Raw genomic sequence first — 22,907 nt, forward strand, 5'->3', positions numbered from 1 at the left:
AATTTACGATTTGAACGTTTAAAACGTTGAATCTACGACTTAAATTTCGACTCGGGGAATATTTACCATTTAAACGTTACAATTTACTCTTTACATAGAAGAAAATACTATTTCCAACAGTAATATTCACTATGTAAATGTCTAAAATGTTAAAGTATAATAATTAAGAATTCAGACTTTGATATTTATCATTTCGTACCTAAAAAATGATCTTATGATATGTAAAAAGTATAAAATAAAGTTAGTAAATTTCTAATACAAGCAACGTCAATATTTACAAAGTAAAATGGTAAATTTTAAACGCAACGCTAAAAATCAAACTGTAATTATTTACTTGCTTGGGCTGGTAAAATGTATATTTTAAAAGTAGAATTTTTACTGTTTCAAATTTTAAATTCTCCCAGAGTGTGACCCCCTTCTCTTTCATCTGAGTTCCCTTTCTCCTCATAATATGGACTATATATTGAAATGGCAATTTTTACTGTTTGAAACTGTAATTTTTTAAGATGAAAGAGTCGTTATTTACTATAGTGACAGCTACTAATCACTTATTTTGGATATTAAATTATAAATTGTGGCTTTTATACATTTCTACATTAAGTTCTGTAATATTTATATTTTTGCCACTCCGATGTCCGCTTTACTGTTTGAAACTATAAAAATTAACCGGAATCCGAGTGAATATTACTACAGTTTACTTTTTTCCGTATGGGGTTTAAAGACTCAAAACAATTAATTTTGAATTTTATTCCATTAGAAAATACAAAAATCCATAAGAAGGATTAAATATAAGTTTTAGTTAAATTTACCAACAGATAATTGCAATAAAAAAAAAAAGTAATCTTAATTATTCAAAAGTGTCGACAGTGCGACGACAGCATAAATTTTAATATCATTGTACAGTAATCGAGTATCACCAAAGAGCTTATAAAAAAAAAATTATTAGCGTATTTTTATATTATTTTATAATAACTGAGATTGATGATAAAAAATAAATTCATAAAGTTTTGGAATATTAAAAAATAAATACATAAATAAATAAAAAAATAATTTGAAAAAATTAATTGATCAATTTATTTATTTTTAAACATAAGTCCAGAAAATTATAAAATTTATTAATTGTTTATTTTAATAAATAAGTAAATGATATTTCAACTGAAGACATATATCATTGTTGCACGTACATGCGCAAGATCTTACTTTCATTGTATATATAAGTAAAAGAATGAATATCGTGTCAGTGTAAAATAAATCAAAGACTTACGTGGATCGGTAGTGGAATTTCAACAAATAGCTTGCGGCAAAAGATAAAATAATTGGAGCTATAAAAAATTTAAGAGTGTGATTAAAATTTAAGAGTGTGATTTAAAAATACACAATGAGTCTCGTAAGGCAAAATTTTAATGCCGACTGTGAAAATGCACTTAACAAACAAATCAATATGGAATTGCACGCAAGTTATGTCTACTTGTCAATGGTAAAGGCTAAAATATTGATTATTTTAAGTACAATGTTTTTTCAAATGAATTTTACGATTTTAAATAATAATGACATATTTTCTGATCCAGGCTTTCTATTTTGACAAGAATGATGTAGCTTTGCAAGGATTGCATCAGTATTTTAAACAGGCCTCTGATGAGGAACGTGAACATGCTATGAAATTTATGACATATCAGAATAAACGAGGAGGTTCTATTGTTTTGACTGATATCAAGTCGCCGGAAAAAGTGGAATGGGGTAGTGCTAAAGATGCTATGACAGCAGCTTTGGAGCTCGAGAAGAAAGTCAACTCGGTAAAGTATTTATATCTTCTTATGATTTTCCAGTCGATAGTTACGATCAAATTACAGTATTTTTAGAACCAACAAGATCTATTATTTTTTTTTATTAACACTGCGTAGTTAAAGTTAAATATTATTATTTCTAAACGTAATGATAACGCATATGCGTCGTTATCAGAGTTTCAAGGATGGAAAAGTTAGCGTTAATTTTGTTGTCTGTAAAAATAAAAAACACTTGTGTAATTCAAATGAAGCGCGAAAATAGTTATTTATTAATTTCGTTTACAATCCCTGCAATTATTTTCATCAACTTATAAATTTTAACATTTCAGAGCCTGCTTGAACTTCATGATCTGGCTTCAACTCACAATGATGCAAATTTACTGGACTTTTTGGAAAGTGAATATTTACAAGAACAAGTTGACGCTATAAAAGAAATCGCTGATCATGTCACAAATCTTGAAAGAGTCGGAGAAGGTTTAGGAGTATTCATGTTTGATAAATCACTGAAAGAATAATTTTTTTTAATTATTTATCGTAATAAGTTTATTTTTTACTTGCGAATGTAATTATATAGGAATATCGAAATTTCGATTGAAGAAGTACCAGCACCGTGTGTCAGCAAGAATGGAAGAAAAATTAGTTTACACCATGGTGCAGACTCATTCGGGTGCGCACACGACTCAGTCTGGTGTAAACTAATTTTTCTTCCATTTTTTCTTGCACACAACTGAGTCTGGTGCCGAAAACGAACCAGTCGGGTTTCATTTTTTCCGTGTAGTTGTATTTGGAATAATTATGAAAATGATTTAATTTTGGCTTTTAGTCCTTATTATTTAAACAACTTATTAGTTCTGTCATAATTATCTTCGATACTCAGAGAGAAGTAATATTTTAATAGAACCAAGATATTATTTCAATCTCGGTAAAATTTTTTTATTTTTCAAGACAATTTTTTACTTATTGGAAGCGAAGATCATCTTTGAAAATAATTTAAGAAACTAGAAGCAATAAAGACTGAATGCTAAAATAAAATCATTTTCATAATAAACGCTTTAACAGTCCAAAAAATGATATGGAAATATGTGTACCATAATTCTTAAAAATTAGGAATAATGGTCAATTCTCATCGTCAGTAAATTAAAAATTCTAATATTTTTATTGTTAATGGAGCGGTATGTATTTTAAAAACGAAAATTATTATAAGTAAACTGATTGGTGCTTAAATCTTATCATTGTATTACGTGGCGCGCATTACAAGTAGTATGTTGCTGTATAATTAAATTTATAAAGCGTTAATTGAAGTTATTATGAATATGTTAATTGTTGAATTAAAATTGAAAGAAAAACAAAAATAATATTAGCAATTCAAATCTAAGAAAATAAATTCAATAATATTGATGGAATTATATATTAAATATATTTATACAAATTTTTTTACAACTGTCAATTGTCTCTGGTTTTACTTCATTAAAAATAATATTGGTAACCTCATAATCAATGTCAAAATTTTAGTACTAAATTTTTTTTAAATTTTTAAAAATAATGTCAATAATTCAAAAGATACTTTTTCCAAAATTGCTTACTGTTATTCCAAAACGTACTTATTACATAAAAGATAGAAATGAATCGAATGGGGAAATTTATTCATCAAAAATTCCAAATGATTGTGATGGACAAATTCAAAAATGGCCTTCAGAAAAGAGGCTTCAATTTAATTTTCATCCTGAAACAGAAACAGCTTTTAATCAACAGATCGGTACCGAATTTAAAGCTTTTTACAATTATTTATCTATGGTATAAATAGAAATAATACTTATATATTATTTTTACATCACTAAATATTTAAAATACTCTATGAATGTAATCTTAATTTTTTGTGGAATAAGGCGGCATTTTTTGGCCGAGCAGATGTAGCAATGCCCGGATGTCAATCATTTTTTACTCAAATGTACATGGAGGAGTTTGAACATGCATTGCAATTTTTAAGCTATGTAAACATGAGAGGAGGATCAGTGAATCTATTCGGTATCCCACCTCCCAATGTGCAAAACTGGAATTGTCCACTTTATGCATTCAAAGTACTGAAAAAATAATAAATTATTTAGATTTAATACATCATATAACTAAATAATACTGTCAATTATATAATATAATATATTTACTGAATATTAATGATAATTTCTATAACTTTAGGAAGCTTTAAAACTAGAAATTGCTGTAACAAATAAACTAGTAACTGCAAATGAAACTGCTGAAAGGCACAAAGACTTAAGTGCAAGTGATTTTATTGTCACTGGCTATTTGGAAAATCAAATGAAAAGTGTTAATGAATTTGAGAAATTTATAACCGTTCTTTCTGGTATTGGAGATAAAACTCTGTCAAGATTTATGTTTGATAAAGATTTGTTGGATAATTATGTACTTTCAAAATTTAATGTTTTACAAAATAAAAATAAAGATAATTGAATTATACTAAAATTTGAATCAATGAGTGTATGTATTATTTATTTAATGTAAATTTATACAAATTCTACTACAAACGTATACAAATTACGACAAAATAAAAACAAAGCCAAAATTTATGACACTGAAATCAGCAGATTTTTTTAATGAATTAAATTAGAACTAAAAAATATTTTTTTCTAATTGCACTAGTAATTTTTCAAATTTTCTACGTGTTAAATTTTTCTTTTGATTTTTTTTTTAAATCCTGAAAATTGTCAGATGTCTGCTAATTTTATTTTCATCAAAATTTTAATAAATTTTTTCAATTTGACAATGAAAATTTTTTAATTTCCACGGCAAAGAAATGGTGTTTATTCAAAGATTATCTACAAAAAGCTTTGACGTTTCAGAACTCGTAAGTCTGAGGTTCACAACGTTACCTAGTATTAGATAAAATTTGCTAAGAACGACTTAATACTTACTCAGTCTCAAACTCATTCTATTAGAATTCGAATGACAGTAAACGTAATTACATAATATTTTTAATGAAAATTAAGTTAGCCGACATTTAAAAATTTTTAGAATTTTTTTTTACCTAAAAAATGATTAAAAAAAAAAATTCTTTTAATTTTCAATTGTAAAGAACCGGAAAAATAATGCGTGAAATTTTTTAAAAATATTTTTTAGTTATAATTTAATAATTAAACGAAAATCAAAAAATTAAAAACGTCAGCTAACTTTAGTATTATGTATTTTTAAGTTTAATTTGCTTAATATTATTATGTTTAATTAGATAAAATTTAATATGTTTAATTTATAATGATTAATGCGTAATAAATTCTAATATTTGTGTTTATATAATACATACCCGCGAAAACTTAAAGTATAAATCTTAGGTCTCATATCTCCAGGGAAATTCTCGGTAATAAAGAAAATTTCTGCATTACTGTACACTAACAAGTTGGAAAAAAATTAATTTTCAATTTTCTCCACCAGTCGTGTTCATAGCGCATTTCAAAACTCACCTAATTGTCTGTTGTTGATGTTTACAATACTTGCCGCCAAATCTTTAACCAAAAAATCTTACTTTCGTGAATTACTTGTTGAATTACTTTATGATATTTTAAAAATTAAAAAAATAAAAATGGATAATATTACAGATCTTCTCAAAGTTTACTACTCAAGATTATTTCCTCTTGATGAATATTACAAATGGCTCAGCTACGGAGATGGTAATGTATTGTATTGTATTGTGTCAAACTTAAATTTCGAAGGTTATAATAAAAACTTATGATTTCAGCGGATCTATTCAAGCTCAGAGAATTTTCATTTACCCTTGAAGGCGACATATATATCCGATATCAAGCCTTTAATGATCAGAATGATTTAGGAAAAGCATTAGTATCAATGTTTCCAGTGAAAATTGATATTGGCGCAGTCTTTAATATTTTGTAACTTTTAACACACATATATTTATATAATTTAAGCAATTCTATTTATTCAAATTTAATTGTAATTTTACTTGCAGCCCAGGAGAAAAATCAGGATCTAAAAAATTAGAAGCTATGGAAAGAGAACTTGTTTTTGATATTGATTTAACAGATTATGATGAAGTGAGAACCTGCTGTTCAGAAGCAAATATCTGCAACAAATGCTGGAAATACATGTCAATTGCTTGTAAAATACTTGACGTTGCTCTTCGAGGTAGTAATTATTTAATAAATTGTATTTATAATAATACTAAAGTTAGTCGACATTTTTAATTTTTTAATTTTTTTTCTATTATTAAATTAGAACAAAAAAATATTTTTTAAAAATTGCACTTGCAGTTTTTCGAGTTTTTTACAAATGAAATTTTTTTTTTAATTTCTTTGTAATAATTTTTTTAATGAAAAAAAAATCTTAAAGTTTTCTGATGTCGGCTAACTTAATTTTCATGTATTTATGTATAATTTTTACTGATGTATAATTAATGTATTTTTTTTAATTACATAAAATACAGATGACTATGGTTTTGAACATATATTGTGGGTATTTTCTGGTCGACGTGGTATTCATGCATGGATCTGTGACTCAGTAGCTCGTTCATTAGATTCTTCACAGAGAGGAGCTATTGCTGAGTACTTTCAATTGATTTTTGGAGGTGCTTATTCTAAAAGAAAAGTCAATTTATACAAAATTCACCCATCAGTTAGACGAGCACTAAACATTATTTCTCCTATTTTTGTGCCAATGTGTGTCGAAGAGCAAAATATGCTAGGTACGGAAAAAAATATCAACAAATTTTTAATACTTTTGCCTGATGATGACACGAGGAAAGAAGTTAAAAGCTTATTTGACAGATATACGACCAGTTTAGACCGATGGAATGCATTCTTGAGTTATCATGAACAAACCAAGGGAGTAAGCATACTTAAATATTATAATACTAAAGTTAGCCGACGTTTTTGATTTATTTTCATCAATAAAATTAGAACTTAAAAATATTTTTTTAAAATTGCACTTACAGTTTTTCAAGTTTTTTAAAAATCAAATTTTTTATTTTTTTATAATAATTTTTTAAAGGAAAAAATTCTAAAAAATTTTAGATATCGGCTAACTTTATTTTCATTAAATATTGTTTGAGTTAATAATTGGAAATTTTATTTTTATTTACCGTTAATTATTTTCGTTATAGAAAGGTACTAAGTGGAGACAACACAAGAATTTCATTGATGAAATAATGATTGAATATTGTTATCCTCGACTGGATATAAATGTAACTAAAGGCTTGAACCATTTACTAAAATCACCGTTTTGCGTTCATCCTAAAACTGGTAAAATATCAGTTCCATTTAATCCAAAAGCTGTTGATAAGTTCGATCCGATAACAGTTCCCACCATACACAAAGTTATTGAAGAAATCAATGCTTATGATAATTTAGACAAAACTGTTGAAGGTGATTCCAGTCAGGCCAAAAGGATAAAAGATTACAAGAAAACAAGTTTGAATAAGCCTTTGCATGTATTTAATGAATTTTTACGGAAATTAGAACTTGCGAGAACTAAGGAAAATATTGCAGCGGTTGAGTTGATGGAATTTTGAAATTATAATTCTGTCACTGAAGTTAATTAAATTATTTTTTATACTCTTTCCTTTTGTATACAAAATTATTTTAAGATATTGAAAATATAAAATTAACAAACAAAAAAAAGTAGATTATTTTTATAATTACAGTTAGTTTAATCTTAGAGTATAAATATCATTAGAAATAATCATCAAATACTGATATTTTAAATATAATTATTATTGAAATTGAAGTTCCTACTCATTTCGCATATCAGTTCGGAATAATTCTAGCGTTGAAACTGTACCTAAATATATTTACTATATTATGTTCACCATAATAAAAGGAATGTAAATAACAATAGAGACATGCCGGTTGATAGAAACTTGTAAATAATTTTAATTAAAAAGACAAAATTAATTATAAAAATGAACAAACAAACTACGGTATTATATCTAGTACTTAATGTATTTTTTTCGATACTAATAGTCTTGTTAAACAAATGGGTGTACTATAACATTGGTTTTCCAAACATAACTCTGTCAATGATACACTTTATAGTGACATTTATTGGGTTGATAATATGTGAAAAATTTGATGTATTTTGTATAAAAGATGTTGCTGTTAAAGAAATGTTATTTATTGCGATGACCTTTTGCGGTTTCGTCGTGCTGACAAATTTGAGTTTGGCCCACAATACAGTTGGGACTTATCAGATTGCTAAAATGTTGACAACTCCATGTGTCATTATCATACAAATGTCATTTTATAACAAACACTTTGGTCTCCCAGTTAAATTAACACTTATTCCAATTGTATTGGGAGTAATTATTAATTTTTATTACGATATACAATTTAATATTCTAGGAACTATTTATGCGACTCTTGGAGTACTTGTGACATCGCTTTATCAAGTGGTAATTTATATTATTCTTTACATTCTTCTCGCAAAAATGACATTAAAGTATAATACTAAAGTTAGCCGATGTTTTTAATTTTTTAATTCTTTTTCATTTATTTAATTAGAACTAAAAAATATTTTGAAAAAATTGCACTTATGGTTTTTTAAATTTTTTACAAATGAAAATTTTTTTATGATAATTTTTTCAATAAAAAAAATTCTAAAAATTTTTAAATGTCGGCTAACTTAATTTTCATCATTAAAGTCATTAGACAATTTTTTAATTTTACAATTCTTAACAATCAAATTTGTTCCGAAAAATTAGCTTTAAAAAATTTTATTTTTGATTTTTAAAAATTTCTACATGTTAATTTTTTTTGCCATAATTTATTTGTTACAAAAATTTTTAAAATTATCTACTAAATTAATTTTTATCTTTCTAAAAAATAAGTTATTTATTTAAATATTTTATTTTGTTTCTTACAGTGGATCAATCAAAAACAAAAAGAACTACAAATGGACCCTATGCAACTTTTGTATTATCAAGCTCCTTTATCTGCTTTTATGCTCTTATTTATTGTACCTATTGTTGAACCTATTGGTAGTACCTTGAGCCACAATTGGTCTATTTTTGATATCGTAAGTTTTATATTTTTAAATTAATATTTTTTATTTAATTAAAGTACTTGATTTTTTGTTCTAGGTCATGGTTCTGTTTTCTAGTGTCGTAGCATTTTTTGTTAATCTTACGTCTTATTGGATCATTGGAAAAACATCGCCCTTAACGTATCCTTGTTATTAGTTATTTATAATCAACTAGATACACAGAAAAAAAAATTAACTTGATTCGAAAAAAAAATTCTTGACCCAAGAAAATAATTTTGAAGAGGATAATTTGTTTGAATCAAGACGACAAATTCTTGAATCAAGTAAAGTTTCCTTAAATCAAGAAAAATTTCTTAGTTTAAGAATTTTTCTACTCAAATCAAGAAGATTAAGTTCTTCAAAATTATATACTTGATTCAAGAACATTTTTTTTCTGTGTAGAAGTTATTATTCATACGTAAAAAAATCCTGATAAATCCACGCCGCGTGCATGTGATGGCCCAACATTTATCAGGAATTTTTTACGTGTTAATAAACATATCCTAATTAAACACAATTAATCTTAACCAATATTTTTTCCTTAATGTTCACTAATATAGATACAATATGGTTGGACATTGTAAATTTTGTTTATTATTATTAGGTGGTTCAATTGTATTTAAAGAATCTCTAGCGTTAAATCAAGCTATTGGAATTACATTAACTTTGGGAGGAATTATTTCTTATACTCATGTGAAGGCAAGTTTAAACAAACAATTCATAAATTAGTTGAGTATTTATTATTTCTTTAACTAGAAGTAAGTTCTTAGAATTTATCCAAATTCACATTTATTTATTTAATGCAATAAATCTGATTTTTAAATATTCTGTTGGCAAGAATATAAAGAGATAAAAAAATAGTCATCCAAGATTACCGAGATCTTATGCAAGCAATAATAATTTATTACTTTCATGGTCATCTTATTTTTTATGACTAATTCTTAAACTTTTTTTATTTAGTTCAGTAGTCGAAGTAAAAATAATATTTTTTTTTAAAGTTCAAGAAAAGTCACAAAAATATTGGCTGAAATTTTTCATGGCCAGAAACAAGCGACCATGAAAGTAATAATTAACTAACTAATGTATTTATAAAAACTTGAAAAAAATGACAATAAAGTTAGTCGACATTTAAAAATTTTTAGAATTTTTGTTATTGAAAAAATCATTACAAAAAAATTTTTTTTTTAATTTCATTTGTGAAAAATTTGAAAAACTAAGTGTAATTAAAAAAAATTTTTTTTAGTTCTAATTTAATAAATTAAACAAAATCAAAAAAAAAATGTCGGCTAACTTTATAATTATAAAAAAAAAAATTACAAGATATCGGTAAATCTTACTATCATTAATTGAAAGTACTGACATTAATTTTTCGTATTTATAATAATAAATAATAATTAACTTAAATTCACAGATGAAAGACAATCAATTGACTGCAGAGTCACAAATTGAAGAAGGAAAGCCTTTTGTGCATAAAATATAATCATAATCAAACTAAATATCCTGTTTCATAATAATATTACCTTGAAATTGTATGTGAAAGCTCGATGATTTTATCGTAAAAGTTACTGATTATTTGATATATCAGTGATTAATTAATACACGATATCAAAATGAATATTTATTTATATTATTGGCTTAAACGTCAGTAAATATTTATTTTCAGACGGTTAAAATCTTTGTTGTAACAACTGTATATAACATTCTTTTTATTTTACATAAATTTATAATTGTTTTTTTATAACTGTAAAATACTTTAAAAATAAATGTTTAAAAAAAAAAAAAACTTTGCATTTCCTCTTATAATTTGTCACTTTTTTTACTCTTATGATTCTATTTATAAGCGTCGCATTCCATTGAAATTTGAAGCGACAATAATCTGAATTCCAAATCAAAAAATAATGAAAATATTTACTTAAAAATTTAATTAAAAAATTTATGAAAATAATCTATCCTTTTTAATTACAAGTTGTACTAAATAAAATAAATGTAATATGAAATTATAATTATATTGTATTGTAGTGAGCTGTATACATAATTCTGTAAATTACAAAAAAGGTCATACAATTATATTCTATATAACGATGAATTATGGTAACAAAAAAAAATATTTATAGAGCACCGTTGAACTTAATTTAAATAACGAGTACAACACTCGTTCTAAAACGTCCAATTCTATCCTTCAGCCAACTCTATAATCACTCTACATGCATATACCGTCGTACATACACGCTGTTCAGCAGTCAGTAGCTTCAAGTAATACTTACAGCATATAATATAAATATACACAACGTATCATATATTCTAATTCTGTTTTATCTTTCTATTCTTTCAGTGCGCAATTTAACACGCATTTTATCGTTGACACAAAAGTTATTTTCAATTATTATTATCAGGATTAAAGTTTATGTATATGTATATTATCAAGCTATTAAATAAAATATAGCATGACTTAACTTGTTGTCGTGACGGTTTTGTATTTTAATTTATTTTTTAAACTTAAGGTGAATGTAATTGTGTATACTAAATGTAAAGACGACAATTATTCGAATCTACAAGCGAAAGTTTTTAGAGTAAATATTTTTTGTTTACTTTTTATTTTTTTAATAATATACTCATGTGTTTATTATATAAAAAAAACAAGTTATTTATTTAACAAGTGATTAATTAATAACTATTTTACGTTGATAACTACTTTGCTCCGGTATTAATAGATATTTTTACTTTAAATATTTGTTTTTATTGTAAATATTTCAATTGTTTACTAAATAGTTTACAGTTACTGTAATTTAATATTCAATGTGTGTAATTATAAATATTTATAACTGTCACTCCAAAATAACCTAACTTTTTACTAAACAATGCAACAGGTGTTTAATTTCTTTTTTTTTTATTGTTCAATAATAATGGTGTTGTTAAATTATTTGCTGTATAGTAAATTTATGGTACAGAAAACAAAAAGTATCTGACAGTTTTTATTAGTTTTTAAATAAATAAATTGATTAATGTGTAAAAATATAAAATAAAGTTTAAAACAACAGGTGTTAAATAATTTTATCATTCACAGAAATTTTTTTGATTTAAAAATTTATTATTAGGTGTTTGTTGTTTTTCTAAAAAATATTGAATATCAAAAAGAATTTAATTTTACTTTTATAAAATTTTTTATGGTATTTAATTAAGTTATTAAAAAGTAAAAAATTCAATATTTAATTTTTTAATTTTAAATAAAACAAGTATTAGAAAATCTTTGAAATTCAGTATCATTTATTTTACATATGAGACAGTTAATTGTTAAAATTTTCTAAATAAAATTTTTTACAATTTCAGGTGATTTAAAATCCAGGATTCAGTTTGATTGATGTAAAAATACCGATGTTTAATTGAGCGTGAATAAAGTGAAAGTTAAAGGCTAAAAGATGTCTTACTTGACGTCTGAAAATGGCACGATGGTTAATATGATAAAGCAAAAGTTTGAGCAAAACTTGTCTACTAAAACTTCAATTGAAAACAACACTAAAGATAATCATGACAATGAGGATAATGACCAGAGAGAACAATTACGCAGATCACTAAGTGCTTCTCCAGTTAAAATAAAAAAAAACTTGAAGCTAAATGTCACGAGACAGTTATCGAATCCTGGTAAAAATATTAAACGAACGCCGGCTTTCAGGGGAGACAAGCTTACAAAGATAAGAAACTTGCATTCGCCGTCCAAGGAAAAAGTATTTTCCATAGTTAATCAAAATGTTAAAATATTCGAAGAGAAACCAGAGTACGGTAAGCTAGGTAAGGTCAAAAAAAAATCTATAGAAGATGATGTTGATGCACAAGATAAAGATTTTGATGTTGTAGATTATGGTGATAAAAATAAGTACGAGTATAAAAGTATTAAGAACAGTAATCGGCCACCGTTGACCAAAGAGAAGAAGATAACTTGTGAAAATTCTGTTAAAACAACTGTGATCTCACGACAGAAAAATATATCACCTATTTATAATTTAGATTATGATTTTGGTCAAGCATCAAAATGTCTTAATACTACTAATGATCATCTTGTTTCATTTAATAACTTACAAAAAAAAAATCCAACTCAATTTGACAAATTTATAATGAATGGTGCTGAGTATACAAAAGTAATAAAATCAAAGGGTGTTAATGATAAAAGTATAAAATCTAATGAGTTTACTCAAGATAATGACGGAGATAATACCATGATAGACATTAGAGAGGAATTATCACGACGAAAATCAACGAAGCTTGAGAAAGATAAGTATAATAATAATTCGTGTGAAGCAACTATAATTATCCCAGCTGCTTCTTCAAAGTCTGATGATGAATCAACTGATGAATTAACCGACAGACTGAAAGCAGCATTAAAAGCTCCACTGCCATCTGGTCCTCCACCAAAAAAACCTCCCAGGACTTTTGCTCACTGCCCGGTAAGTCGAAGATATAATTTAGATGCTGAAGAAAATGTTAAATCTTTGTGGACCCGTGATAGACTAAATTCTTGTGGAAAAAATATCGGACTCGATGTAACTGGATCGTCAAAATTTGTAAGGAATTATGAAGTTATTCCTGGTGATGAAGATAGTAGTGAAGCAGATAATGGCAATGATAACGATGATGATAATGATGATGATGATGATGATGATGATGTTGTTTCTGGGTCTTCAAAAGACCGGGTAAGAATAGGAGAGAAAGAAACTGGACTAAGCTCAGCACACAATGTACAAAATTTAAATAGTGCATTGCCCAGTAAAAATAGTTCAGCATTAAATGACATTAAAGAACATTCTCCCACGGCATCAACGAGTTCCGTTAAATGTCGCACCGTTCGTGACTCGAAGAAAATGTTGGAAAAACTTGAAACTGTGTTAATTCAACATCAAAAAGCCCTGGGACCAAAAGTTATAGTACCTAGAAAAGAAAAATTCGAATTAGACATGCATTTTAATAATAATATCAGCATTAATAATAAGAAAAATCAAAATTATTTGGACAATATTGAAAATACGGATAAAAATAAATTTTTCAACAGGTTATCTCGTACATTAGATGATCCTAAAAAAGGAAATAATGAAAGTAAGAATTCAGAGTCAAAAACACGTAAGCACTCGACGTTTGATTGTTTGCCATATTTAAATTGTGCGAGTCCAATGATGTATGAACAGCCGAATTTTAAAACATATTTTACAGAATCATCCTCGGTGTCATTAAATGGATTGAAGTCTAAATCTGATGACGTTTTAAACAATTCAATTTCAAATATTTTATCGAGTAGTAATGATTTTTACGATCAGCAATTGAGTCCAGCTGCTAAAAGATTATCAACAGAATTAACGACATTTCTTGACGGTAAACGGCGACAAAGTAATTCATCAGCTAAAAATGAAGAGCGTATTTATGCAGAGCCATTTTCATTTGATCAAAAAAGCGGTACAGATATTATGGAGTTAAGTAAATTATCACCGGAAGAGCACAATTATTTGTCCCATAATTGGCATCAGTGTGACAATGGATTTATTAGTAATCAAAAGCGGCAAAATACTTCTGATGAATCGCTATCCTTTCCGCCGAAAGAAAAGAAGAGAGAACCCGAGTTGCATTATATGGTATATACTCAAATTAATAATTCTTTTATTTATTTTTTTTTCACTATTTTTCAGCGAATAAATAAAGCACTAGTTCACACGATCCCGTTAATTATAAAGTAACCATATAATCAAATATTCCCACAGTCGTTCAATAAATATATTAATAGTAATGTGATAACTAATGGTATTAAATTATATATTTTTTTATTTGAATAATATTATTTCTACTTATTGTATTATTTTCGTATAATTTAAAATATTATTTTTTATCACAAAGCTATCAGTCACTTCTCGTTTTTTAATAGTTAAATAATCTAGAACAGATAATAAATTTTTAGTATAAAATTCTCACTCTGTTAAAATATCATGAGAAAATTCGTAATTTTATTGTTTAGTACAAAGTTTTAATGCTCTAAATTCCGCAGCAATTATCTTAGAATGTGTTTTATTTTTTAATTATCACAATAATTATAGTCATCTAATTGACCCAAAAAATGAAGAGATCTGATGATAGGATGGTAGATTGTATTGACTTGAAATTTTCCCCATAGGCATCAATTAATTACCTAATATAATTACTTATATTGTGCTGTATCTATATATAAATCCAGATAAATAATAATTATCTTTTTTTTATCAGTGTACACCAATAGATCCACTTCTTTTGGAAAATAACAATAACACATCAAAAACTAAGGAGTTGGACAAATTATCACAAGATATTAATTTTCATACATTTCTCAATAAATCAAATTCATTGTCTAGATCATTTTTGGATGGGCCAAGTCAAATTAAGGTACAAAAATATTAATTTTTAACTATGTAAAAATATTAATAAGAATGAACAAATAATTTTTTTTTTTATTAATTAATTTAAAAAAACTTTTTCTACAACTTCACAATTTTCAATAGTATCTTCTATAAAATACGCCTTAATGACATCTGAAACGTGTTAAATTTCTATTAATGAATAGAAGTGATGAGAGAACGTAAAAGAAGCTGCACAAGATACGTTATGACTCATGAATTATATTCAGAGTGATCTTTGTTTTCATTTGTACTGACGTTAGAATAAACCGCAAGTTATAAACTCTGATTTTTGTATTCATAAAATTTATAAAATTGATATCCAATAAAAAATCTATATACAACACAATATACTTCAATATCAGAAATAAATAAAGATAGATTTTTATTTATTCGCGCGCATTTACTAAATTGAAGTCCTTATTAATAGATGTATATATCATAACGACGCCCATCACTAATAAAACTTTTTTATTGATGACGTAAAGAAAACATATAATGTATCAATTACGATGATTCAATGTAACGTCATAAAAGTAGATACATCCTAGTGTGCTTGTGTTTTTTTAAATAAAAAAATATTTCTAAAAATTGATTTAATACACAAAAACTCTTTATTGATAAAAAGGTGGAGCAGCTATTGAATCAAGCATTCGGACAGAGTACGATGGCTGGAGTGGAGATATCGACTGACTCAAACACTTCTTCGGACACAGACTCTATAGCCTCTACACCCTCATCAGCCAACGACGAACTGTCAAGCTTCAATGAAAAATTACGATTGTTTAAGCACCGAGAAAACAGCACCAGTAAAACAAATAAAGAAGAATTGCATCGTAGTCTTACTGAAAAAAGGAAACTTTATGTTAGGCATGTTTCTATAAAATATTCGGAAAAACATGAGACTAGCCTTCGAGACCGACGTGATAAACTGTTTGATGTCTGTTTGCTTGTCGAGCTCAATTTATGTACTAGAGAACCGTACATCAAAGATAAATATCCTATATATGTAAGTACAAAATATATTTTTATATTAAGTTGATAATACAGAAAGGCTTATTTTTTTTACTACATATTTGCAAACAAAATTTTTTAATATTGAAATTCTTAAGATTTATTTTATTGAAAATTTTATTTGACGTTTATTCTGAGCAATTAAAAAAAATGTATGTATTTGTTTGAAACAATTCAATACATAATCTATAAATGATCTTAATTATTGATTTTTTTTTCATAGGCAAAAGCGCCAGCATGGATTGAAAATTTTTGTTTTCCTGACGCTCAAGATTGGCCATCATCAGACTCAAATCAAAATCAATTTTATTCTCTATTTTTGATGGACGATAAAGGTGACTGCAGGTACGGTTATTGTTGCCGAGTTAAACCAGAAGGTGGACCGATACTACCACTGGCTTACTGTATGATTACTAAATTTCGAGCCAGTGGATTTTATCACAAAGTTTTATTAGAACTTGAATCGCGACACGGATTACCTGATAAAAGACGTAGAAAATTTATTGAAGATTTGTATAATAGTCCAATGCCAAAGCCAGGCAATTGTATTAAATTAACAACTGATAAAATAGAAATATTAACCGTTAGTAGCCATAACAATAATTTTATGAGCAATGACAATGACATTTGTTCAACTGATAGTGAAACGAATGGTACAAATGATGTCATATTAAATAATGAACATAGATCCGTTAAAGTAGAACCTGGCTCGCCAGAGAAAATAATTGTACGTTCAGGTGATCCTAGATTAGAAGAAAAAGACATGAGTCAATTATTTGACGCCGTAAGCAATAAAGTACTTATATTTTTATTTGGTACTTTATTATTGGAACGCCGTGTCGTTCTCGTTTGTGAAAAACTAAGCAAACTGTCATCGTGTGTTGAAGCGCTGCAAAGTTTACTTTATCCATTCAATTGGCCGCATACATTCATCCCCGTTCTACCCGATATTCCAGAGCTATCTGAAATTTTACAAGCACCGCTGCCGTTTGTTATTGGTATTTTGAAGTCCAAAAATGGAGCAAATATTCAAGTGGACTCTGTACAAAATGGAATTGTTATTGATCTCGATACGTCGAAAGTCCTTTGTGCAGTGGGAGATGAGTCAACTATTTTGCCGTCACGACTGCAAAAAGGAATCCGGTGTGCATTGCAATTGGTATCGAGCAATGTCAGGCCAGCTGATGGAATCAGAAATTTTCTTGTTTCTGAAGCATTTCTTCGGGTGTTTGTTGAAACTTGTATACACTTTGATAAACATTTAGTTACACAGCAAGATGGTAAAATTATTTTTCAGGTAATTTTTATTCTTTTATTATTAATATCATCACATACTTTTTTATATAATAGTAATAATAATTTATATTTTTTATGGGTTTACAGAAAGAATCATTTGTTAAAGCATCCCCTAGTAAAACTTACAGATATTTCCTCGAGTGGTTTGTAGAAACTACAATGTTTAATACATTCGTGACGGATTATATTGCCCACATCGAAGGTACCACAGTCCACGACTACTATAATATTAAATTATTCATCCAAAGAGTTGCGGAATATCGAAAATCTGCCGAAACAAATTCACAATCCAAGAAGTTTTTGTCTAAAAAAAAAACTTTTGGTAAGATGAATTTATTATCAACATTAATTTTTATATTTGTTTGGATAATTTTATAAAAGTCGGTTTGATTTTAGGTGATCGTCTTAAAGATTTAACAAATTTTTACACTTAAAAAAGGTAAAAAGGTCGGTATAATTATTAGACATCATCAATGAAAAAAGCAATTGAAATGAATATTTATTTTTGAATCTTAATAATGGCTTCGAGTAGCTTTAATTAGCAGTAACGTTGACAATAATGTGTAGTAATAAATTACGCCAGTTATACTATATACATCCTATTATTGTTTTAAAATTACGTTAAGTTTTTATTATTTTTTTATTAATGTTTTATTTAATTTCAGGATCTGAAGTAAATTTGTCATTTAGTGAGCTATGAATCTCATTTTATTCTAACACAAGAATAAATTTAATTTAGTAGTTACGTCAATTATGAAGAGTATTATTACTTAATCAATATTTTATAAAAATTCGAATTTATAGTTTTGAAAAATTAATAATTATGCTTAAAAATTTGATTTATAAGTAGTATTTTTGTGTAAAATTTCTTTTTAATTAATACGAAGAGTATGATATAATTTAATTATATAAAAATCATTTGATAATTTAATATTATATTTTTATACTTTATTTAAAAGTCGACGATATTGGTCAATACCCAGTGAATACAAAAATTTTTGTTTAAATCTAGTAGATTTAAATTCGTGTAAAGATTTTTTTAAAAAAATTGAAGAAACAAATTTTAAAAAATGTAAAATAATCTTCGATTGATATGATTTTTACACAAACCTCACAAATCATAAATATTTATAGTTTTAAAACATTATAAATTTTTAGATATAAGTATAAAAGGTACAAAATAATTAAATAGTTATTTTGTTCAATTTTTTAACATTTTACCGTACTTTGCCTTAAAAAGTGCCTTGTATGGAACCGGCTATTATTTGTAATTGCTTTCACTGTTTTCGTTGATAGAAAAAAAAAAAGTGTTATAAATTTTTGTACCAAATTTTTGTCCATGCGCAACGTACTTACTACATGTGAATATAAATACTGTTGCCATGATTTATACTGTGATTATTTATTGCATTAATTGTAGTTTATAGTTATATTAATATGTTTAAATTATTAGACTGTTTACGTAATTAAGATGTAATGTATTATGATTCTCGATTTCTTATGTATATTAAACATTATTTTCAGTAAAAACTTTCTACTATTATTTCTCCATTTCTAATTTCACATAAAATTCGTTTCAATCCTTATAAATTAAATGAAATTAAAATAATTAAAGTATAACATGAAAACTTATAATTCCTAATACGAATCATTATTCATCAAATTCAAAGAAATATGGAATATTTCGATATAATATACATACACGCATACTACCGGACCCTGAAGAAGAAGTAGGGTCCAAAACTATTTGATTTGATTGGTTCAACGACTAGAATTTTTTTTTAATTTTTAACCTTAAAAAGTTTCATAATCACAATAAAAAGTTGGTTAATTTTGAAGTTTATAATTAATTAATACTTGAGTATGTTTACTTTAAAAAATACTTCAAATTCAACGCTGTTACTTGGACCACCGATCACTGCTAAATCATTCTTATTTGAAGTAAGATAATTTAGTGACAATAGTAATTAATAATTGTAATTTTGTTTTAATTTTCTTTTCTTATAATCTGCGAGTTTAAATGCTGATTGTGTAAAACAAAACTAGCCAATTTCAGACAAATTCGATTGTTGCCGGACAGAATACGATCGTTTTCTTCGCGGGGGTAGTAAACAATGTTTGTCAATTTTTTTATTTTTCTTAAATAACGAACTAGGTATTGAAAATAATTTTTAAAAAATCTATAATTTTTTAGAGCTTCTAATGATATTAAAGTTAGCAGTCACTAGAGAATTTTTTAATTTTTTTAACAAACAAATTTGTTCCAAAAAATTATTTTTAAAAAATTGCATTTTTTATTTTTTAAAGTTTCTACATGTCAACTTTTTTTTTCTAATTTTTTTTTGCCATAATTTATTTAAAAAAAAAAATTATTAAATATCTGCTAAATTTATTTTCATGAGCTTCTAAAGATGGGATTTTTTTTTTAAATATTTCTTGCTACAATTTATTTGTTAAAAAAATAATAAAAATTATCAGATGTCTCTCAATTTTAATCTCATTTATTAAAATTGACATTTTTACTTATTATTAGTCTAAAATTCTCTAATTCTGGTTGAATCTAGACATTAAAACTCGCTTTTAATACCGATTATATGAAAAATATAATGTGAAACACGATTTCAACCCTAATCACACAATATACTATTAATTATTATCTATTAGGCTGCTATGCACTGGGCAGAAAAAGGAAATTTAGTTTTCTTTATTACTCCAAGTCCATTGAAATCTTTTCCCGCTCAGTATCATGACCGAAAGGATGTACCGCCCGCAATATATGACATGATCAAATTTCTGTACGTATTTCTATGAATTACAAACAAGTTTTATTGATTTATTGATAAATCTATGTATTTTTACTCTTAATTATTCATCTTTGTACTTACAGATATCTTGAAACTTATGATGTATTAGCAGAACAACTGGTAGACTTACATACTTTTTCAAAACTTCCGTCGCTAATTTTAGTTGATAATCTCGATACTTACATCAAAGGTGTGCAAAACACTGAACTTGAAGATATGCATATAGCTAAACTATGCGCTGTTTTGCATGACTCTGTAAACGCCTGTTCCAGAGTTAAAAAATGTCAAGTACTTCTTTGCGCTTCAATAACCGGTACCAGTTTACAAAGTACTCCTTACCCTTTGTACTTTGACAATATATGGTACTTGACGGTTGAAAAAGACACCGATGAATTGATCATCAAGTTCACTGAGGTTTCAACCAACTCCGAAAGCGAAATCAAAGAACCGAAGGCCTTTGAGTATCGGAAATTTCGAGATAAAACGCTTATTCTTACTAAAATATTTAATGTCAATTTAGATTAATTAATTTTTCATTTCAGTCCCTAAATTATTTCTTAATATTTTGTAATTTGGTACACTTATTCATAATTTTGTAAATAAATTAAAAAATTTTAAACTTTGGTGTAATGACTTGTTTCAGTTTTTTTCGTTGAGACAAAAAAATTGAAAATATGACGAATATTAAAAAAATGATAATTTTACTATGTCGTTAGATAAGTACAAGTTTCATTTTATTGTGCAACGATAACCGGAATATAAATAATTAATAAAAATTAAGTTAGCCTACATCTAAAATTTTTTAGAATTTTTTTTATTAAAAAAATTATTACAAAAAAATTTTTTAAAAAATTCAATTTTAAAAAACTTTAAAAACTATGTGTAATTTTTTAAAAAATATTATTTAATTCTAATTTAATAATTAAAAAAAAAAAACTCAAAAAATTAACAATGTCGGCTAACTTTACTATTATAAATAATTATCTTATTATCAATATTTAATCTAAAAAGTTTTAAGTTGGACAAATATTATAATTTAAAATTTTGAGCGAGATTTAATTGAAGTTGAATCAATTAAATGGTTTTTTCAATTATAAATTGTTTGTAGTTATAAATATTACAGTATAAAAATGAGTAATATTACAATAAAAATTTGAATAACATGTTTTTGAAAACATTTAGATTAAAAGTTACTCTAATAGTGACATTTACTTAATTTTTTTATAAAATATATAAAACTTAGTATTAATTTTCATAGAAACAAAGACAAAATGCTTTACACATGAAAAATTTCATCTTATTGCGTAATTATTATTTTTAAAAATTACTTCAATTACAACATTTTTTCTAAGCTCATTTTTATTCAAAAATATAAATGAACTCTGAAAAAAAATTTTAATTAAAAACAAAACAAGAAAAAAAAATCTAAAAATTAAAAAACTTATTGCCAATTGCTCTGAATTAAGTCAATTAAAAATTAAAATTACAGCTAAAAAATATGACAGGAATGAATAAATAAAATTCAAAATATTATTTGAAAAAGACTTAACTCTTTTCAAGATTTATTCTCAATAATCGAGCGAAACAGATACAAGAATTGAAGTTGTACATTATTATTGATTGTTAATTTATCTGAAGATGTTGTTAAAATGTATTTTACCATTGAAAAGAGATGTAAGAAATTTAGCACAACACTGTATTTAACACTGTACTTTTCTTCTGAAGGAGCATCCTTCGGTTAAACGAGCTTTTCCACCGGTGGGTGTGCACAAAATTGTGCGGCAGCCATCACATTCAACTGGTCGTTGGGCGTGTGAAAAAATAGTCTTGATGGCGTAGCATCCTGGACATTTGACATCCATAAAGTAGCTGTTGGGCTTTTGAACCAACCTTTTCAACTTGTGCTTTCTCTTTTCCTCTTGAGGAGATGGGTGCAGATAATCTACAGCAAGCGGCATTCTGCAATCAACAAATCATGATTAATACACATAAAAAAAAATAAATAAATGACAATTGTAAAATATGAGCTAATTCCAGCTCCGAAAACTCAAATGTAAATATTATTAATACTCATTGGTTCTTAAAATTTTTTATATGTGAATTTTAACGAATTAACACTAAGTCATACTTTCGGCTAGCAGATGAAAAAAATATACGACTGTCGATGTACAACAATTGAGCTCACTAGAACTTTTTAGGTTATGAGACATTAAATGTTCTAAATAAAATTATTCACTAACTTTTTATATGATGATTGTTATAATAATAGTTATTTTAATGCAATTATTAAAAATAACTACATAAATTTGCATAAATATTAATTATTTAACAATTAAAATATAGGAAAAAAAATATGGACATGTGAGTACGCGTGCATTTATTTAGCCGCAGAACCAATGTATTTTACGAAAAGTAATGATGAAAAACAAAGTAAAATAAATTGCGGAATTTAAATAATAACATTTAATATAAATACTAACTTCTTTCCTGAGTAATTCACTCAAATATTGGAAATTATAACACGACACGTGTTGTGTTCTTGGCGTTATAAGGTAAAAGGAAATATA

The 22,907-nt window shown here is 26.1% G+C and overlaps 7 protein-coding genes across 13 annotated transcripts; 6 read left to right on the forward strand and 1 right to left on the reverse strand.

Moving 5' to 3' along the window:
• The first annotated feature begins 1,189 nt into the window (after positions 1–1,189).
• LOC123260918 (soma ferritin-like) lies at positions 1,190–3,307 on the forward strand. The gene is made up of 4 exons (XM_044722305.1): positions 1,190–1,477; positions 1,569–1,793; positions 2,114–2,305; positions 2,813–3,307. The coding sequence occupies exons 1-3, from the start codon at positions 1,379–1,381 to the stop codon at positions 2,297–2,299; spliced, it is 510 nt and encodes a 169-aa protein (XP_044578240.1). The 5' UTR covers positions 1,190–1,378; the 3' UTR covers positions 2,300–2,305; positions 2,813–3,307.
• A 19-nt stretch (positions 3,308–3,326) lies between these two features.
• LOC123260924 (soma ferritin-like) lies at positions 3,327–4,256 on the forward strand. The gene is made up of 3 exons (XM_044722312.1): positions 3,327–3,578; positions 3,671–3,862; positions 3,978–4,256. Exons 1-3 carry the CDS (start codon positions 3,327–3,329, stop codon positions 4,248–4,250), a joined length of 717 nt encoding a protein of 238 aa, XP_044578247.1. The 3' UTR covers positions 4,251–4,256.
• A 906-nt stretch (positions 4,257–5,162) lies between these two features.
• LOC123260892 (DNA primase small subunit) lies at positions 5,163–7,373 on the forward strand. The gene is made up of 5 exons (XM_044722260.1): positions 5,163–5,461; positions 5,530–5,680; positions 5,758–5,933; positions 6,232–6,632; positions 6,907–7,373. Exons 1-5 carry the CDS (start codon positions 5,272–5,274, stop codon positions 7,312–7,314), a joined length of 1,326 nt encoding a protein of 441 aa, XP_044578195.1. The 5' UTR covers positions 5,163–5,271; the 3' UTR covers positions 7,315–7,373.
• Positions 7,374–7,522: 149 nt separating this feature from the next.
• Positions 7,523–10,484, forward strand: LOC123260907 (solute carrier family 35 member E3-like). Of its 2 annotated transcripts, none has more exons than XM_044722285.1 (5): positions 7,523–8,193; positions 8,664–8,816; positions 8,881–8,963; positions 9,383–9,521; positions 10,234–10,484. In XM_044722285.1, exons 1-5 carry the CDS (start codon positions 7,705–7,707, stop codon positions 10,300–10,302), a joined length of 933 nt encoding a protein of 310 aa, XP_044578220.1. In that variant the 5' UTR covers positions 7,523–7,704; the 3' UTR covers positions 10,303–10,484. The 2 variants fall into 2 exon arrangements, with proteins under 2 accessions (XP_044578220.1, XP_044578221.1); XM_044722286.1 differs by having other exon boundaries at positions 7,525–8,193; positions 9,383–9,550.
• A 392-nt stretch (positions 10,485–10,876) lies between these two features.
• Positions 10,877–18,011, forward strand: LOC123260872 (DENN domain-containing protein 2B-like). 6 transcript variants are annotated; one of them, XM_044722220.1, is made up of 8 exons: positions 10,877–11,392; positions 12,150–13,931; positions 14,022–14,437; positions 15,060–15,215; positions 15,855–16,235; positions 16,464–17,537; positions 17,624–17,858; positions 17,933–18,011. In XM_044722220.1, the coding sequence occupies exons 2-8, from the start codon at positions 12,239–12,241 to the stop codon at positions 17,968–17,970; spliced, it is 3,993 nt and encodes a 1,330-aa protein (XP_044578155.1). In that variant the 5' UTR covers positions 10,877–11,392; positions 12,150–12,238; the 3' UTR covers positions 17,971–18,011. The 6 variants fall into 6 exon arrangements, with proteins under 6 accessions (XP_044578155.1, XP_044578153.1, XP_044578154.1 ...); XM_044722218.1 differs by having other exon boundaries at positions 12,150–12,608; positions 12,660–14,437; XM_044722219.1 differs by having other exon boundaries at positions 12,150–12,608; positions 12,675–14,437.
• A 1,298-nt stretch (positions 18,012–19,309) lies between these two features.
• Positions 19,310–20,900, forward strand: LOC123260913. The gene is made up of 3 exons (XM_044722298.1): positions 19,310–19,477; positions 20,201–20,331; positions 20,424–20,900. Exons 1-3 carry the CDS (start codon positions 19,400–19,402, stop codon positions 20,863–20,865), a joined length of 651 nt encoding a protein of 216 aa, XP_044578233.1. The 5' UTR covers positions 19,310–19,399; the 3' UTR covers positions 20,866–20,900.
• Positions 20,901–21,870: 970 nt separating this feature from the next.
• On the reverse strand, positions 21,871–22,299 carry LOC123260922 (40S ribosomal protein S27-like). The gene has a single exon (XM_044722310.1). It carries the CDS (start codon positions 22,296–22,298, stop codon positions 22,041–22,043), a length of 258 nt encoding a protein of 85 aa, XP_044578245.1. The 5' UTR covers position 22,299; the 3' UTR covers positions 21,871–22,040.
• Between the last annotated feature and the right edge of the window lie 608 nt (positions 22,300–22,907).

Source organism: Cotesia glomerata, linkage group LG3 (assembly GCF_020080835.1).
Source record: "Cotesia glomerata isolate CgM1 linkage group LG3, MPM_Cglom_v2.3, whole genome shotgun sequence".
Classification (NCBI taxonomy): domain Eukaryota; kingdom Metazoa; phylum Arthropoda; class Insecta; order Hymenoptera; family Braconidae; genus Cotesia; species Cotesia glomerata.

Excerpts from the sequence above, each read along its gene's own strand:
- LOC123260918 (XM_044722305.1), top strand. The coding sequence starts at position 1,379 with ATGAGTCTCGTAAGGCAAAATTTTAATGCCGACTGTGAAAATGCACTT. Across the intron at positions 1,478-1,568 it reads GTTATGTCTACTTGTCAATG|GCTTTCTATTTTGACAAGAA; the intron begins GTAAAGGCTAAA and ends TTTCTGATCCAG. Across the intron at positions 1,794-2,113 it reads TCGAGAAGAAAGTCAACTCG|AGCCTGCTTGAACTTCATGA; the intron begins GTAAAGTATTTA and ends TTAACATTTCAG.
- LOC123260924 (XM_044722312.1), top strand. The coding sequence starts at position 3,327 with ATGTCAATAATTCAAAAGATACTTTTTCCAAAATTGCTTACTGTTATT. Across the intron at positions 3,579-3,670 it reads TTTACAATTATTTATCTATG|GCGGCATTTTTTGGCCGAGC; the intron begins GTATAAATAGAA and ends TTGTGGAATAAG. Across the intron at positions 3,863-3,977 it reads GTCCACTTTATGCATTCAAA|GAAGCTTTAAAACTAGAAAT; the intron begins GTACTGAAAAAA and ends CTATAACTTTAG.
- LOC123260892 (XM_044722260.1), top strand. The coding sequence starts at position 5,272 with ATGTTTACAATACTTGCCGCCAAATCTTTAACCAAAAAATCTTACTTT. Across the intron at positions 5,462-5,529 it reads ATGGCTCAGCTACGGAGATG|CGGATCTATTCAAGCTCAGA; the intron begins GTAATGTATTGT and ends TTATGATTTCAG. Across the intron at positions 5,934-6,231 it reads ACTTGACGTTGCTCTTCGAG|ATGACTATGGTTTTGAACAT; the intron begins GTAGTAATTATT and ends CATAAAATACAG.
- LOC123260907 (XM_044722285.1), top strand. The coding sequence starts at position 7,705 with ATGAACAAACAAACTACGGTATTATATCTAGTACTTAATGTATTTTTT. Across the intron at positions 8,194-8,663 it reads TGACATCGCTTTATCAAGTG|TGGATCAATCAAAAACAAAA; the intron begins GTAATTTATATT and ends TGTTTCTTACAG. Across the intron at positions 8,817-8,880 it reads ATTGGTCTATTTTTGATATC|GTCATGGTTCTGTTTTCTAG; the intron begins GTAAGTTTTATA and ends TTTTTGTTCTAG.
- LOC123260872 (XM_044722216.1), top strand. The coding sequence starts at position 12,239 with ATGTCTTACTTGACGTCTGAAAATGGCACGATGGTTAATATGATAAAG. Across the intron at positions 16,236-16,463 it reads AAGATAAATATCCTATATAT|GCAAAAGCGCCAGCATGGAT; the intron begins GTAAGTACAAAA and ends TTTTTTTCATAG. Across the intron at positions 17,859-17,932 it reads GTCTAAAAAAAAAACTTTTG|GTGATCGTCTTAAAGATTTA; the intron begins GTAAGATGAATT and ends GTTTGATTTTAG.
- LOC123260913 (XM_044722298.1), top strand. The coding sequence starts at position 19,400 with ATGTTTACTTTAAAAAATACTTCAAATTCAACGCTGTTACTTGGACCA. Across the intron at positions 19,478-20,200 it reads CTAAATCATTCTTATTTGAA|GCTGCTATGCACTGGGCAGA; the intron begins GTAAGATAATTT and ends ATTATCTATTAG. Across the intron at positions 20,332-20,423 it reads TATGACATGATCAAATTTCT|ATATCTTGAAACTTATGATG; the intron begins GTACGTATTTCT and ends TTGTACTTACAG.
- LOC123260922 (XM_044722310.1), bottom strand. The coding sequence starts at position 22,298 with ATGCCGCTTGCTGTAGATTATCTGCACCCATCTCCTCAAGAGGAAAAG.